This window comes from Aspergillus sclerotioniger (genome assembly GCF_003184525.1).
Source record: "Aspergillus sclerotioniger CBS 115572 chromosome Unknown BO94scaffold_2, whole genome shotgun sequence".
NCBI classification, from domain to species: domain Eukaryota; kingdom Fungi; phylum Ascomycota; class Eurotiomycetes; order Eurotiales; family Aspergillaceae; genus Aspergillus; species Aspergillus sclerotioniger.
The window spans coordinates 371,081-385,474 of NW_020290992.1; the positions used below are offsets into that span (position 1 = coordinate 371,081).

Sequence of the window (14,394 nt, forward strand, 5' to 3'; positions counted from 1 at the left end):
GTGATGCACGATGGTTGGCAGTTTGACACGGGCAGTAGGCCAGTAGACTGGCCGACTGCCCACTAGCAAGGTAAAGAAGTGCATTTCGTCCGCGCTAGTCGCCCCGTTAGCGGGTGGGGTAGCGGTGAGTTTGTTTGGCCTTGCTGGAAGTCTCTAGATAGTGCGTCCAAGATACGGAGTAGAATGAGATCGAATTCGATCCTTCCCATCCGATGCACCTCGGCCCAACCGCGATGAAGTCATCCCACTCGATCTCTCTGGAGTCTAGATAGTAGTCCTCCGGCTGGATAAGGGCAACAACCATCCAACCATCAGGAACCATCGTCAGGGATCGGCCAGCCCGTCGGTCGGGTACCTGGCCCGTCTAGCAGTAGTCCCGGTCTAACTCAGCCATCGGGCGGGTTGGCAGCCAAGGCAGGTCGGGCGAGTGGGGGATGAATGAAGTCATGCGGATCGAGGCTGTGGGGGCGCCTTTCAGTCTCAGTCTGATGTCCGTAATTTCTGGTGGTTTCTGCGATGAAGTCATTGTCTTCTGTCTGGCTGTGCTTGGCGTTTTGGAGTGGGTCCACTTTTGTTTACTACTGCTAGTCTGGTAGTCTGTTAGTTTGTTAGCGGGGGTTGGTGATGGTTGTTGGCGGTGGTTCCTAATGTGCTGTGTATACTGTACCTTACTGTATTGGATGTAGATGCATGGAGGGGTAGAAGACGCTGTAAGATAGATAGTAGCTGGAAGTACAGTAGCAATGATCCCATGGTCTCCTCGGCAGACAAATCAGACCACATCCAGGCAGCGTTTCCCCGTTCCCGCTAGCATGGTCTGGGTTTAGGGCCGCTCGGTCCGCTCAATTGTACTCTTAGGAATACTCCGTAGCGGAATGAGGGATAAGAGATGAGGGGATTCATGCATGCATGGAAGGTTACGTACGGGTACGTAACGGGTTGGGGGTTCGGTTGGGTGGGATTGGGTGGGATTGGGTTGCTGGGGATGCCATGCGACGTGGGTGGATCGGGTCAATCACCTATACGGTATAGGTATGAGCATGGACTCTCTGACTTCAGGAAGCCCGGCGGCCTGCCATCCGGACCCCTCGATGGCGGACATTGAAATAGCCTCGTCTCCCCCCCGGTTGGGAGTTGTTTTTTGTCTTCATCTTCATCTTCATCATCTTCTTTGTCTTGCTCTCTCGAATACACTGCTCTTCTGCTGCTTCGCTGAAGTTGTAGCTATCACATATACTTTGCTCTCTTCTTGTATGTCTTTTCCTTTTCTTGTCCATTTGGATGTCAGGATTGGGGTTTGGGTTGGGGTTATGTGCTGACCTGTCTGTCTGTCTGTAGGATATCATATCTCATCGCATCATCAACCATGGGTTCCACGCTTCCACAGTCTATGAAGGCCCTCCGGTAGGTTGAGTCCTTGTCGGTTTGGCCACGATGTATCACTAACCAGTGTAGGTATGAGAAGCCGGAGACGCACGGCATCGTCGACGTTCCTCTGCCTGAGCTCCGTGACAACGATGTCTTGGTATGTTGCTACCCCATTGTGTCTTTTCAGGCACTCACTAACCAACTCTTAGATCAAGGTCAAGGCTTGCGGTGTCTGCGGAACCGATCTGCACATTCACGAGGGTGAATTCATCGCCAAGGTATGCAAACTTCCCTCTTCATGGGCCATGTGCATTCCAGACTAATTGAAACAGTTCCCTCTCGTCCCCGGTCATGAAACAGTTGGTGTTGTCGCCGCCGTCGGCCCTAAGGTCAAGAACTTCAACATCGGTGACCGCGTCGTCGCAGATAACTCCGAGCTGTGCGGCGAGTGCTTCTACTGCCGTCGTGGTGACGAGCTGTTCTGCGAGCACTTTAAAGCCCACGGTGTGACCATGAACGGTGGTTTCGCTGAATACTGTGCCTACCCTGCTGGCAGGGTGTTCAAGATCAAGAACCTCTCAGATGTGGACGCCACGCTGTTGGAGCCTGCTTCCTGTGCTGCTCATGGGCTGGATAAGATTGCCCCGAAGATGGGCTCGTCGGTGCTTCTGTTTGGTGCTGGGCCCACTGGTCTGGTAGGTTGCTTCCATCTAGTTGCATTGAACCTGGTTGGTATTGGTGCTGACAGTCATATATAGATCCTTGCCCAATTGCTCCGCCAATGTGGTGGCTGCCGCGTGGTGGTCGTCGCGCCGGAGGGTCTGAAGATGGATCTGGCCAAATCCCTGGATGCGGGAGATGAATACGTCGCGCTGTCGCGCCAGGACCCCAGCGCGCAGTTCCAGAAGCTGAAGGACGAGAACCCTTATGGGTTTGATATTGTGGTCGAGGCTACCGGTAGCGTCAAGATCCTGGAGGACTCGATCAACTATGTGCGGAGGGGCGGCAAGCTGGTCGTGTATGGCGTGTATTCCAACAAGGACCGCGTCTCATGGCCTCCGAGCAAGATCTGTAAGTTTCCCCGTGTTTGTGTCTTGGTGACTGCGATGTGCTAATAAGACACAGTCGGCGACGAGATCACCATCCTGGGCAGCTTCTCCGAGGTGTACAAGTTCCCTGCTGCCATCGACTACCTGGACTCTGGCAAGGTTAAGGTCAAGGGCATTGTCAACAAGACGTTCAAGATTGATCAGTGGGAAGAGTGCTTGGAGGCGATGAAGAATAAGACCGCCATTAAGGCGGCGATCACTTTCGATTAGATGGCTGGACCATTATCATAGTGTATAATGAATGATGAATAAAAGTATTACAAGCATTCGGTGTTTATTAAATGTCAGAGTTCGAAATGAACCTTTTAAAGGAATTCATTTTCGGTTGACAGTGGTTCAACAGTATATAATGAGATGTGTGGAGGTGACGGGGACCCGGGGGATCACCTAGGGCCACCAAGGTACTTTGGTGAGAATTCATCATCAAAGAAGCCATCAATAGCAAATAATAATGCTAATCAGAGGACCTTGGAGTGGTACACCACAAATCTGGTGGAGGGATGTGTCAGTTGGAGGTAGCTTGGTTCAACCAGAGCAGATGTTGAACCCAGGGATGAACTGGACTCGGACCGGGACTGCTATCGATAAGATCGCCCACGAAATCTTCTCCACCCAAGCTCCGTCACCACCATCACCACCATTACCATTCCCCAGTCACAGTCACGTATACTCTACCTATCCATTGATCCTCCCACCTACCACCCAATCCAGTCAAAAACCCTCCCAGGAAAGCACTATGGTCAAACCTCTAACCTTCAAAGGCGACAAGCCTAAAAAACGCAAGCACACGTCGGACTCCTCCGCACCCAAAAAGAAACCTACACTCACCTCCTCCGAATCCCAACCGCAATCCGCACCCGCAATCGAAGAAGAAGACACCTCCACTCTATCCGACCAATCCTGGGTGTCGGCCGACACGCCGTCCGATATCTCAGGTCCTATTCTCATTGTCCTCCGCACAAACCCGCCCACATGTCTCGCGACGGACGCGCATGGGACTGTCTTCGTGAGTGAAATCGAGAATCTGATTGAGGGGGATCCCGCGACCGCGGAACCACATGATGTTCGGCAGGTGTGGGTTGCGACCAAGGTGGCGGGGATAGAAGGGTGGAGTTTGAGGGGGGGAAGTGGGAAGTATGCATTCTTTCTTTCCTTATTTTCTTGGTTTCTTTGGGTTGTTGGTTTGAGGGACTGTGTGCTATCTCTACTATGTGGATACATGTGCTAACAAGAATTTGGGTTGATAGATACCTCACCAGCGATAAACACGGTATCCTTTCCGCCGCTGCATCGGCCGTTTCACGACACGAGATCTTCTCCATCATGGAGTCAGAGAGTGGCGGGGATGGGTTCTTCAATGTCGGGACTGCGAGTAGCGATACTGCCAGCTCCGATAGTACAACAGAGACGCCGGAAGAAGGACAGGGAAAAAATAAGCCAACATTCCTCTGCGCAAAAGAGGTATTATCCAAGACGACAGCATCAGGGGTCAAGATTGAGGTGCGCGGGGATGAGACTAGATTAGACTCGAACGAAGGGACGAATATCCGGGTGCGCATGCAGGCACGCTTCAAGCCACGCATCCAGGCGAGTAAGGAGATCAAGGCCCGGGAGAAGATCGGGCGGAAAGAGTTGGAGGGCATTGTGGGCAGGAGGTTGGATGAAGATGAAGTGCGGAGGCTGCGGAAGGCGAGGAAGGAAGGCGACTTTCATGAGGCCATCTTGGATGTAAGGGTGAGGGGGAAGCATGATAAGTTTGCTTGAGTTTTTATCTACTTTGGAATTATATAGGGTATTGATCATGTATTCATATCATGTCGGAATGGCTGTATACACTCTCATTATGTATTCGTATCTATGTCTGTCGGGTATCACTCTACAGTCTATCGTCTTGTCACAGGGTCATCGGTCATCATCAGGCGTGGGCGGTTTGTAAGTAGGGGTCGTTGTGCATCGTGGTGTCGATTCCCGAATACGCCAGCCAACCCCCTGGCAGCACGCTCTTCTTGCACAGTGGGCAGAGACTGCTGCTCTGCATCAGCGACGTGTCGATGCACGGCGGGTGGAAGATGTGCCCGCACGGGAGCTCGCGCACCCTCGACGACATCGGCACAAAGTCATCGAGGCAGATCGCGCACGTGGTCTGTAGCCGACTGAGTCGGTTCTGGTGCCGCGCATAGGCGGCTTCCGGGTCGGATTGTGATGGTCGTCTGGCGGACTCGTCATCCGTTGCTTTTTCTGGCTCATCGTCTGCCACCTGGTTTGCAAACGCGGGCGGCTGACTCGCTGCGTCCTCTACCTCGCCCTCTTCAATAATGTCCGCCAACGGCTCCCTGAATGGTGCGATTTCATTCTGAGAGCCACTGTCGCTAGCATTTGGGCCCGAAAAGAGATAGATTGGCATGGTCTCCAAGAACTCCGGCGGAACCTTGACATGATGCTGTGCCAGCTGTTCCAGATCCGCTTCCCCGGCCTCGAGGCGGCGCTGGAGCTCCCGTTGGTGTCGCTTGTGCACAAGCTGGTAGAACAGGAGGAGGATGATGGTGAGGACAAGGATCGTCCCGAGAATGGCGAGGATGAACCCCCAGATACTGGGCATCTTACTGCCGCCGCTGTCTAGACAGTGTCAGCGTTCGCTGCTCCAGCCCGGCAGCGCTGACACCTACCTATATCAATGACCGCCATCAGTTGGGAAACCCCTGACTGCATCTGCGCTAATGCAGTCTGGTTCGTCGTCCCATCTCGTGACAGCTGGTCCATCAGGGTCACACCCGCCGCGCCGGGAATTGCGTACACCGGAAACTCGCTCCGCGATTGCCACGCAGCACTGCCCCCCAGCAGCCACACTGGGTCATTTGCCGACGGCGGTTTGGTGTCATCGTTGGACGGCAGGAAGAAGACCAGCGCGTCCGGCGTGGGATCCTGCGAGGCATTTAGAAACGCCTGAGTACATTCGTCGTTCACCCAAGGCGCTAGCCCGATCATACGGCTTCCGAACTGAGTGACGCCCTGAAGGCGGGTGACATTGGCCGGTATGAACGGAGCGGTGGCATTGTTGCACCGGTTCTGCTCATCGAGACGGGGGACGAAGAGTAATCCCTGGATCGGGCCCTTGTCCGGGGCATTTTGCTCGGACAGCGTCTGAATGGTGCTCTCAAGTTTGAGAGAAAAAACTGAGCTCTCCTAGGTGTTCCTGGTAAGCTCCCCGCACCAGTCCCAGGGCGTTTGTGACGTACATTCAGAGGAGCCGTGGTATTGCTCGGGTCTGCGAAGAGCGTCGCAACTGTGGTGAGTGATTTCGCAGCTAGATGGAGACATTATCAGCGATCGATCCGACGTCGATAGGAGGATGAGATCCACGCTGGAATGTGCAGCATTCTCTCAAGCAAGGGAGCATACTCATTGTGAAACACGATCGTGCGACCAGCACGAGTCCGTCACCCAGGAGGAATCCAGCAGCTTAAATTCGAAGTCCAGGGAGCATCATCGTCCGTATCCTGCTCCGAGTTGGGCGAGGGTCGACGTCAGACGCACGACAACTACTGCAAAGGGAAGAATGCGAGGGCAGAGGCAATATATTATCTCGTCTATGGAAGAATGCTGACAGGTCAGGTCGATTCGACTGCCCGTCGCGGATAGTCGCTGCGGCCACCTGTAAGAAGGCCAAGCCTATGCTGAGAGACCATGCAGGTTTGATGTGGTGTTGCCCTGGTCGCTGCTTCTTCGAGGTTCAATTTGCTTGTTCAGACCACCCTGGTATTTGATGCCGTTTGCAGTCACTGACGTTTGCGGGAGGAATCCATCTGCGGTTCTATTGAAGGGCTAAGAATAAACCCCAGCAAGCCGATGGGACACCAGACGCAACCATATTCACCAGCCAAGTAGTCCTGTGTAATTTCATGGCCAGGGGGGGGGGGAGTGAATTGCCAATGGCCGACTGCTCAAGGCCGACTTCATCGCTGTTGTTTGTACTACCTTCAGCTGCAGGGTGGATGTAGATCGGGTCCCTCCTAGCCGCGGTGGAGCCTTGACTCGGTAGCCCCGCACGTGACCAGCTGGAGCTCCGGATGTGCTGACATCATGTGATATACTTGCCACGTGAGATCACATGCCCCCTCACGTGGAAGGCCGACATCTCCATCCAGGCTCACCATCAACAACAATCACCACTGATTCACCACACCTCGAGACGTTGTGAGCATTGCTCTTCGATGCAGGGATCCTAGCAAGTAGATCCTGTGCCGGAGTTAATGTTCACTTTCAGGGCCCGCTATCCTGGAGCACGAGCATCATGGGCTATTAGTCCCACCACCAGTCCAGACCACACTTCATTGCCTACCCTCGTCGCGCATCGCATCTCGACAACCGCCGTTTGTGTCAACATGCCCTCCGCCAGCAAAGGCAAGGGTAAAGGCCGCGAAGCCCGACCCTCCCGAAGCCGCAACACCACCCCCAACTCCAGCTTCAGCGCCGGCCCGACCGCCTCCGCCCCGCTCCACAGCTACCTTGACAACGATGCCTCCAAGTTGATCTTGACACCCTCGGCCATACAGTATGGAGAACTCCTGGAGCGCATGGGGGGCGTCGGCCCGATTCCCGACTCCAAGTCGCTTGAGTTGTTAACAGAACACCTCAAGACCCTCAGCCAGCTAGCCGAAACTCGGAGTGATGCATGCAATGCTGGCATCCGGGAGCTATCACAGAAGCGCAAGGAGGTAGTCGAGGAGCCGGAATCGGCTGAGAGGGATGGGAGCGACCGCGTGAAGATGAAGCGTGAAGCTGATGACGAGGAGGAGGAAAAGGTATTGAAGGGAGGGAAGTTGAAGAGGCGAAAGGAGCGCGGAAGCAGTTCCAAAGAGGAACGCCCGCTGGCTCACGGCGCCCATGATGTCGCGCGTCAGGACGGCGCTGAGACAAAGGTAGAAGGAGGTAAGTTGGTACTCCATTCGCAGATGGCTATGCAGCTTGGCTTCCAAAGCACTGGGCTACACGGTCGTGAACCCAGACCATCCATCCCATACCTGCGCGTTCCATCATACACACTATGTGTCCTATGACCTGCCCGGCTAACTCATCGCCAGCCGCATCTCCAGCTTCCAAAAAGTCGAAGAACGCACCCTCTGAAGAGGCCTCATCCCTGTCCCCTCCGTTGCGAACATCCCCTCGGCCAGCCGCGGCTGAAGCTGCCGATGATGCAGGGTCGCCCGAGTCCGATGATAGCTCCGAGTCGCACCAGCCTGAACCCGCGCCGGCCGTGCCACAGGTGCAAGTGTTCGGCCCCAACCCACTGAAATTTGATGACCCAACCGTGTACCACATTCGCGATGTCACCCCGAACATGACAGATGAGGAGAAGAAGGTGATCTACAGTGTCAATCGCTTCCCTTGGAGTGATCTGAGTCATATGATGGCGGGATCCCCTCCGGATCGGGATTTCAGCAATGCAAAACCCACCAACCAAGTCAGCGCCAATACGTTCCTCGCCTATGTCGATCCATACGTCCGCCCGTTGACTGAGGAGGACATGGCTTTTCTGAAAGAGAAGGTGGGCTTTTTCATCGGCTCTGTTATGCCATTTGTTAACAGCCACAGGGTGATCGAGCGACCCCATTTATCATGCCTAGACGTGGAAAGAAGCACTACACCGAGACGTGGGCCGAAGATGACGGACTCATGAATGTTGACCAGACCAACGGTGATAAAGAGCGTTTGCCTCTTAACCAGGGCCGAGGAAATATCGACCAAGTGACCGACGAAACCCTCGAAACCGACAAGATCTCCGTAGGCCCCGTTGTTAGCCGCCTCTACTCCCTTTTGCGCTACGAACATCGTGCCCCCCCTGACGAAAGCACCGCCAACGGCTCCGTCAACGGCGATGTCGCAAATGGCCCCATGAACGGCGACTCCATGGACATAGACCACCCAGCTGGGGACCCCGAGAGCAAGCCTCTCCCCTCGGCAACCGCATTCCCTGATGCCTCCCCCAATAACTTCAAAGTTCCCGCCGCGAAGCTGGACCACGCGCAGCTAGACGAGCGACTCAAAGCTGAACTCCGCCACGTCGGCTTCCTCGGCGCCGATGACAACCCTGACTATGACGCCCATTACGATGACGACATCGCTCAGCGGCTCCGTCTCCTTCAAAGCGAGCTCAAGAAGCAAATGATCATCAACAGCGCCCGCAAAACCCGCCTCCTGGAGATCGCCCGCGAACGCATGGCCCATCAAGAGTACATGACAATCCACGACGACCTCGACTCGCAGGTGCAACAAGCTTACTTGAAACGCACTCGCACTCTCGGCAAGAGCAAGAAGGGCTCACAGGCCAAACACCGCCCCGGCGGCGCCGGCGGCGGCAGCCATGTTGTTAGTGCAGCCGGTGTCGGCCGCCCTGCCATCGGCGATGTTGCCCGCACCCTTATGGACCGCCGCAAGCGGTGGCGGGATTGCATCGGCCCCGTCTTCAAAGACTGCAAGACCAGCGTGCCGGGGAAGACCGACACCGTGTTCGACCCATCCTTAATGGCCGAATACGAGAAGGCCGAAGTCGAGGGCTGGGACGAAGAACAAGAGTGATGATTCTCATTCGCCCACTTTATCCACTTTAAACAGACTCGGTTTTGTTTGGCTTATGTTGCTTCGCTGTACATCTTTTTGTTTTGCTGTGCCATGTTAGCGATGATCGGAGTGGGGCCTGTACTGATACTTTAGATCATGATTCTCAGTTGTGCCGTGTCTCCATATTTGGAATTGAGGGACTTTTGTTTCCGGGTTATGACCAAGGCGTTGTGGGAGGAATATTATTATTGATGGATGGATGGATGGATGGATGGCTGAGGCGTTTTGCAGACGTAACGGATACGTACGAACCTAACACGATACCTAGATTCTCACAGATAGGATACGATAGGATATGATAGGTGAGGGAGGGGAGGGTTATTAATACTACTCAGCTTTACGATGCTATTTCACGATTAATGTAAATGGATAGGGAGTGTATGGTAGTTATCTGTATCTTGAATGGGTATCAACGTCAACAAAGCATCTCTATAAGGGAAAGATAGTTGGATGCAGCACCATCACCGATGCAATATCAACACCTCTCCTGGGAACCTCTTCAGCCTCATCGTTAACTCCCGCTCACTAATTTCCAGTTCTGTGCAGATTTGATCGAAACAGTGCATTCCGTCTAGATACTTGGACAGCGTCTTGTCATCAATGTCGTCTTCTTCTTCCTCGCCCTCGATTGTCACGATTGTGGCTGGCCGACTTCCGCTGTAGACTGATGTTGGATGGCCCGTTCCCCCCTGTTGTGCAATTGGTGCTGGGTCGTCTCCCGCACTGGATGCGTAGGGACTGTTCGCCCCCGTGCCTGGGCCGCGTGACGACGGTCCACTAGGAAGATGGAATGTGGTTGAGGCGTGGTGATAGTGGGAGGATTTCAGTGGTGGGGCTGGGTTACCCGTTGCGTAGGCGTATTTGTGCACGCGGTATAGGAATCCCTTGATTATGCCAAAGGTGATGAAGCGGCGGATATCAATGTGGATTAGTTTGCGGCTGTGTTGGAGGTACCATTGCTTGATGCTTTGGCCTTGTTTGAGACTAGCGTATAGTTCTACGATGCCGACGCCATCGACGAGCTGGAGTTCTGTGGGGTGGGTGGTGGTGGTTGTGACGGCGTCGTCGTCCGTGGCAGTTGCTGGCGCCGGGGACGTGGTCCTACTGCTGGTTGGGATGGTGGCGGCGCTGGGACTCGGGCTGGGAGTTCGACTGGGGCTTCGACTGGGGCTTCGACTGGGGATGTTAATTTCGCTGGCGCTATTGGTGGTGAAGGGGTCACCGACTGGTGGCCAGACGGCGTCGGGGTCGTAATGCGGGGGGTAGCCCGGGGCAAGGGCAGCGGACGCGGCGGTGATTGGAGAGGCGAAGATGGTGTTGACGTAACGGGCGCACTCCTGCTGCATGTCTTCATCTGTGGCGATCGTGGAGCTGAACTGTGCGGTTGGGGCGTAGATGGCCGAGAAGGAGAAGATGTCGAGGAGGAACAGGCAGCCATAGTAGAGAAGGTGGCGGATGGCACGGCACGTTAGGGAGAAATCGGTGTCAGCGAGAATAGAGATTATGCGGACGCTATTGACGCCATTGATATGCGGGACGATCTGGAGGGGGGGTTCAGCTGGCTGACGTGCAGAAGGGGGCTTGGCTGAATCGCACGCGTTGCATGGTCAGGTCCCAGTTCTCGTCCATGAAGGTCTGGTATCGGACCGTGAATAGAGGCACATGCCATGCCTTGACGGGCGGAGGGGCCGGATACACAGGAAACAGCTTAATGTTCAGTGTGTTCAGCTCATCTGGGTCATCCCTTGTTAGCATCCCGGACTGGGGTTGATACGCAGTGGACTGAAAGGGTAGGAATTACCGATTGGGATCATGCACTCGCAGTAATTATTCAGATCCTCCATCAGTGTCTCACACAGACTGTACACCTTCCCTTCACCCGACTTGGAGTGATCCCTGGACAGAAACCCATTCTGCTCCTCCAATCCGTGCATCAGATCCGCTAGCTTCTGGACGACGCTCTTGTAGGTGCTGAAATCCTCCTCCTCGGAGAGCACCACACAGAAATTGAAGATGAACTCATTCCGGTCATACCGAAGTGACTTCATGCAGATCGGATAACCCAGAATCCGGTATCCATTGGTGCAGACCTGGATCAAATTGCCGCAGAGCTCTTGTCGGGGAATCACGAAGAAGGAGATGTCGGAGAAGGTCAGGAAGAGGGGCTGTGAGGGGGCGGTCGCAGAGGGGACGATGGCGCCATCGGGGACTTGGTGGACGACCTTGGGCCCTGTAGAAGACAGTCAGTGAGCGGGAGTCAAGATTTCCATGGACGGAGGCTGCCCACCTTCCTGCGTGTCGAACTTGCTGTAGAAGATCGCCTTGATCATGGTGGAATTGGAGGCATCGAGGCGGAGAATTGGAACTGGCAAGTCGCGGGGAGCCGCGGGGAGCTCCAACAACCACCATAACATGATAGATAATAATAGTAATCGACCCGCAATCGGCGACCGAGCCCCCCCATATTCGTCCACTACTTATCACAGCACTATCGGATCGCATTACACTATTTGCGTCGGAATTTTAATCTGCAATTTATTTTTAGAGACGATCGATGAGAGCGGGTCTATTGCAAATGGTGCCGCAAATTGGTAAGGGGTATTACAACAGTAGGAGTGAGATGATGACGCACAAGATCACAGGAAATCTATCAGCGCAGCAACAGCAATGGGAATGGGAAAGCAGAGCAATGAGAAATGGTCGCCAGAATATTCCACCGGGGGAGCGCCGCAAATGCATGATCAAAGGAGCCGAACCCGTTCGCTAATGGTGAACTCGCAAGGAATTTCGGTCAACGGCGGTTCTAGCGTCCAGCCCTGGATGGCGAATGAGCATAGCGCCGAACAGCCCTGCCCGACAGCATGGATGGGGTAGGTAAGATAAATGGCTCCGAAAGTGAGGCGGATGGTCGAACGCCTGATCTCCCGAGGGGCGGCATTGGAGAAGGCATGTCGTATAGGTAACTCAATGGCTGGCCCATACGAATTGCACTAAGCACATCGGTGTAGCTCCCTCGCTCCCCAGCTTCCTTCAGCCACTGCTCCCAGTCCTCGTCCAGTGGTACGTCGTCACCCTGTTCGCGTGCTGCGGTCGCCGCCATCAGGCGATGGTTTAGCTCCACTCCGCAGCTTTCCATCTCGTCATCGCTGGAATCTTCCTCTTCTTTTTCTTCCACAATACAGTCGATCCCCCGATCATCGATGAGGCCGCTGGTGGGGCGCACGGTTTCACACGTATCAAAGTCAAGATCCACTTCCGGGAAGAGTTCCTCATCGTCCTCGTAATCCTCGTAGTGGACTTCGATAGTGGGGAGGGGACTAGGGGATGCGGGTCGGATGCTATCTGCGGTAGTATCGCGGACCTTCACCCCTTCTTCCTTCTCGTAACGCTCCCGCGCCGACTTGGTGCCCTCCCAGCGACATAAGGAAGAGATCTCGGTTTCGGTGAGACGAAGCTCATCAAAGGCTCGGAACAGTCTGCGGTGCCATGGAAATCGGCCCAGCCTCATGCGATGAGGACCGTATGAATAGTCAAGTCCGGGGTATTGAGCCTCGGGGCAGTCCAGCGACCCATAGAATGTTGACGTCTCGATTCGAACTTCCGGAACCAAGTTGCGGGTGATATGTGCAGAAAAGGTGGCCGGATCACTTGCGCGCGGACGGGGGAACAATGTGCTGTGCACTATTTGAGCCAGCGAAGGTTTATGCATGGTGGTGGTGGTTGGTTCGTGGTGGTGTTGATAGCGAGGGTTGGTGATGGAGAGCGGTGATAAGGAACGGGGTATACCAGACAAAGGCAAGTATATACAACGAAGAGAGAGGGAGGTCGACTAAAAGACGAGCTGTAGATCCTGAAATGAGAAAAAGAGAGAATGGTGAAGAGAAGACGAGGACCACTAGGATGAATGATCGTTCGCTCAACTCAGGAAGGACGGGAATCTATCGAAGCAAGAGAGCAGAAAGGGACTGAATGCGAATGAATCTGGTTGCGGAAGGGGGCCGTTGGGATCGTCAGGCAATAGCGGGAAACGGAGACGGGCTAGAAGAATAGGAGGGCGCTGCAGTCGTCAGATCTCGCCACGGTTTCAGCCACGGCCCGCATTCAATAAATGAAACGGTTGTCAGGCAGTTTATATTTTAGGGGATGCCGACGCAGAGCAAGACATGCCTCCACCGGATCAACACATAGAATTCCGTATCACACGTGGGTTGAGGGGATGAGAAATATGAAACACGGCCGCCGGAATGTTGGTAACTGTTCCCCAGACTTTATATGTTTATCTCTTCGGTGACGTCGGAGACCGTTGGGCTCCTGAGAGATGAGGTGAGGTGACACACCACCAGGCGCCTTGACTTCAGGTACCGTTAGGACCCAAAGTCTAATCCGTCAACTTGTCAATCACCACTTGCAAGAAGGGCCCATGATGATGATCGCTGTCGGTCGTAGGGCTGTTCCCAATCAGGGAAAAGCAAAAGAGAAGCGTTAGTGATGACCGAAGGAATCGAGCTCAGCGAGAGAGCGAACGGCGGACATCTTTATATCAGGCCCGGTCCCTTTGGTGCCAGTCGGCTGACACCTGGGGACCGACCAGACCACGCATGCAAATGACCAGCGCATAGGAAACGAACTGCGTGGAGTCGTTGTGAGTTAGCCAACCTAAATCCGTGACAACAGGAAGATCCATCGCAAGACAAGTTGTCCGCCTCCCCAATCTCGAGCCATGGACGGCACCAAACCTGCGCTGGCGAGCGGGTCTCGACGCCCACTCGCCTCACGGTGGTTCCCCTGCAAGGCCACTTGGTCGCTGGGCCGGGACGCTCTGCCAGTGCCCGTTGGCTTCCACGCCGGGGTCATGTAGGTACTTGCCCTGAGGGCCCCAGGTTACACCGTGATAGGGTCAGGATAATTTCTTCCTCGCGGAACACAAGGCCTAGCCAAGGGGGGGGGACAGTTGCCTATTGATCCATCCGTCGAGGGACCGGTCAGTCTTCGTGCATAAGGGTTGGTACGACGAGGAGAAAAAAAGATGTCTCGCAAATCAGACAGGGTCCGGGGCAAGAGGCGGTAAGGTTAGTTGGAGATCGGGCAGGCATATCATCATCGTCGTCCCCCTCTCCAATGGTGCCAGTGACAACAGTAGTGAGAAACCAAATCACTCTCGTCGTCATGATGGGTTTCCCTCACCGTATCGTAAAATTGGCGGTCACGTGCATACAGGCCCGACGGCCATGGCAGCCACCACGCCTCCCACTTTTCTCTTCTCCCCTCCTCTCCAACTCATCATCCTCCGTGCTGCTGT

General features: G+C 54.6%; 5 protein-coding genes across 5 annotated transcripts; 3 read left to right on the forward strand and 2 right to left on the reverse strand.

The window, feature by feature from the left end:
• Positions 1 to 1,366: 1,366 nt before the first annotated feature.
• On the forward strand, positions 1,367 to 2,687 carry BO94DRAFT_506651 (zinc-dependent alcohol dehydrogenase family protein; the record flags this gene model as incomplete). The annotated part of the gene is made up of 6 exons (XM_025609580.1): positions 1,367 to 1,404; positions 1,456 to 1,525; positions 1,578 to 1,646; positions 1,701 to 2,063; positions 2,127 to 2,439; positions 2,494 to 2,687. 6 exons carry the CDS (start codon positions 1,367 to 1,369, stop codon positions 2,685 to 2,687), a joined length of 1,047 nt encoding a protein of 348 aa, XP_025472343.1.
• Positions 2,688 to 3,213: 526 nt separating this feature from the next.
• On the forward strand, positions 3,214 to 4,241 carry BO94DRAFT_455327 (uncharacterized protein; the record flags this gene model as incomplete). The annotated part of the gene is made up of 3 exons (XM_025607649.1): positions 3,214 to 3,611; positions 3,725 to 3,873; positions 3,958 to 4,241. The coding sequence occupies 3 exons, from the start codon at positions 3,214 to 3,216 to the stop codon at positions 4,239 to 4,241; spliced, it is 831 nt and encodes a 276-aa protein (XP_025472344.1).
• Positions 4,242 to 4,281: 40 nt separating this feature from the next.
• Positions 4,282 to 6,303, reverse strand: BO94DRAFT_130467 (RING-H2 finger protein). Its single transcript, XM_025605640.1, has 4 exons — positions 5,877 to 6,303; positions 5,714 to 5,781; positions 5,144 to 5,660; positions 4,282 to 5,093 (listed from the first exon to the last, which is right to left on the reverse strand). Exons 1-4 carry the CDS (start codon positions 5,878 to 5,880, stop codon positions 4,393 to 4,395), a joined length of 1,290 nt encoding a protein of 429 aa, XP_025472345.1. The 5' UTR covers positions 5,881 to 6,303; the 3' UTR covers positions 4,282 to 4,392.
• Positions 6,304 to 6,642: 339 nt separating this feature from the next.
• Positions 6,643 to 9,441, forward strand: BO94DRAFT_530311 (histone acetyltransferase NGG1). Its single transcript, XM_025610652.1, has 3 exons — positions 6,643 to 7,406; positions 7,559 to 8,022; positions 8,070 to 9,441. The coding sequence occupies exons 1-3, from the start codon at positions 6,860 to 6,862 to the stop codon at positions 9,051 to 9,053; spliced, it is 1,995 nt and encodes a 664-aa protein (XP_025472346.1). The 5' UTR covers positions 6,643 to 6,859; the 3' UTR covers positions 9,054 to 9,441.
• A 115-nt stretch (positions 9,442 to 9,556) lies between these two features.
• On the reverse strand, positions 9,557 to 12,804 carry BO94DRAFT_562267 (NPR2-domain-containing protein; the record flags this gene model as incomplete). The annotated part of the gene is made up of 5 exons (XM_025614277.1): positions 9,557 to 10,636; positions 10,692 to 10,828; positions 10,897 to 11,325; positions 11,383 to 11,488; positions 11,941 to 12,804. The coding sequence occupies 5 exons, from the start codon at positions 12,802 to 12,804 to the stop codon at positions 9,557 to 9,559; spliced, it is 2,616 nt and encodes an 871-aa protein (XP_025472347.1).
• Between the last annotated feature and the right edge of the window lie 1,590 nt (positions 12,805 to 14,394).

Bases quoted from the DNA above. Each gene is read 5' to 3' on its own strand.
- BO94DRAFT_130467 (XM_025605640.1), bottom strand. The intron at 5,661-5,713 runs GTACGTCACAAA...AGGAACACCTAG, and splicing joins ATACCACGGCTCCTCTGAAT to GAGAGCTCAGTTTTTTCTCT. The intron at 5,094-5,143 runs GTAGGTGTCAGC...GACACTGTCTAG, and splicing joins GATGGCGGTCATTGATATAG to ACAGCGGCGGCAGTAAGATG.
- BO94DRAFT_530311 (XM_025610652.1), top strand. From the start codon at position 6,860: ATGCCCTCCGCCAGCAAAGGCAAGGGTAAAGGCCGCGAAGCCCGACCC. The intron at 7,407-7,558 runs GTAAGTTGGTAC...ACTCATCGCCAG, and splicing joins TGAGACAAAGGTAGAAGGAG to CCGCATCTCCAGCTTCCAAA. The intron at 8,023-8,069 runs GTGGGCTTTTTC...TAACAGCCACAG, and splicing joins TGGCTTTTCTGAAAGAGAAG to GGTGATCGAGCGACCCCATT.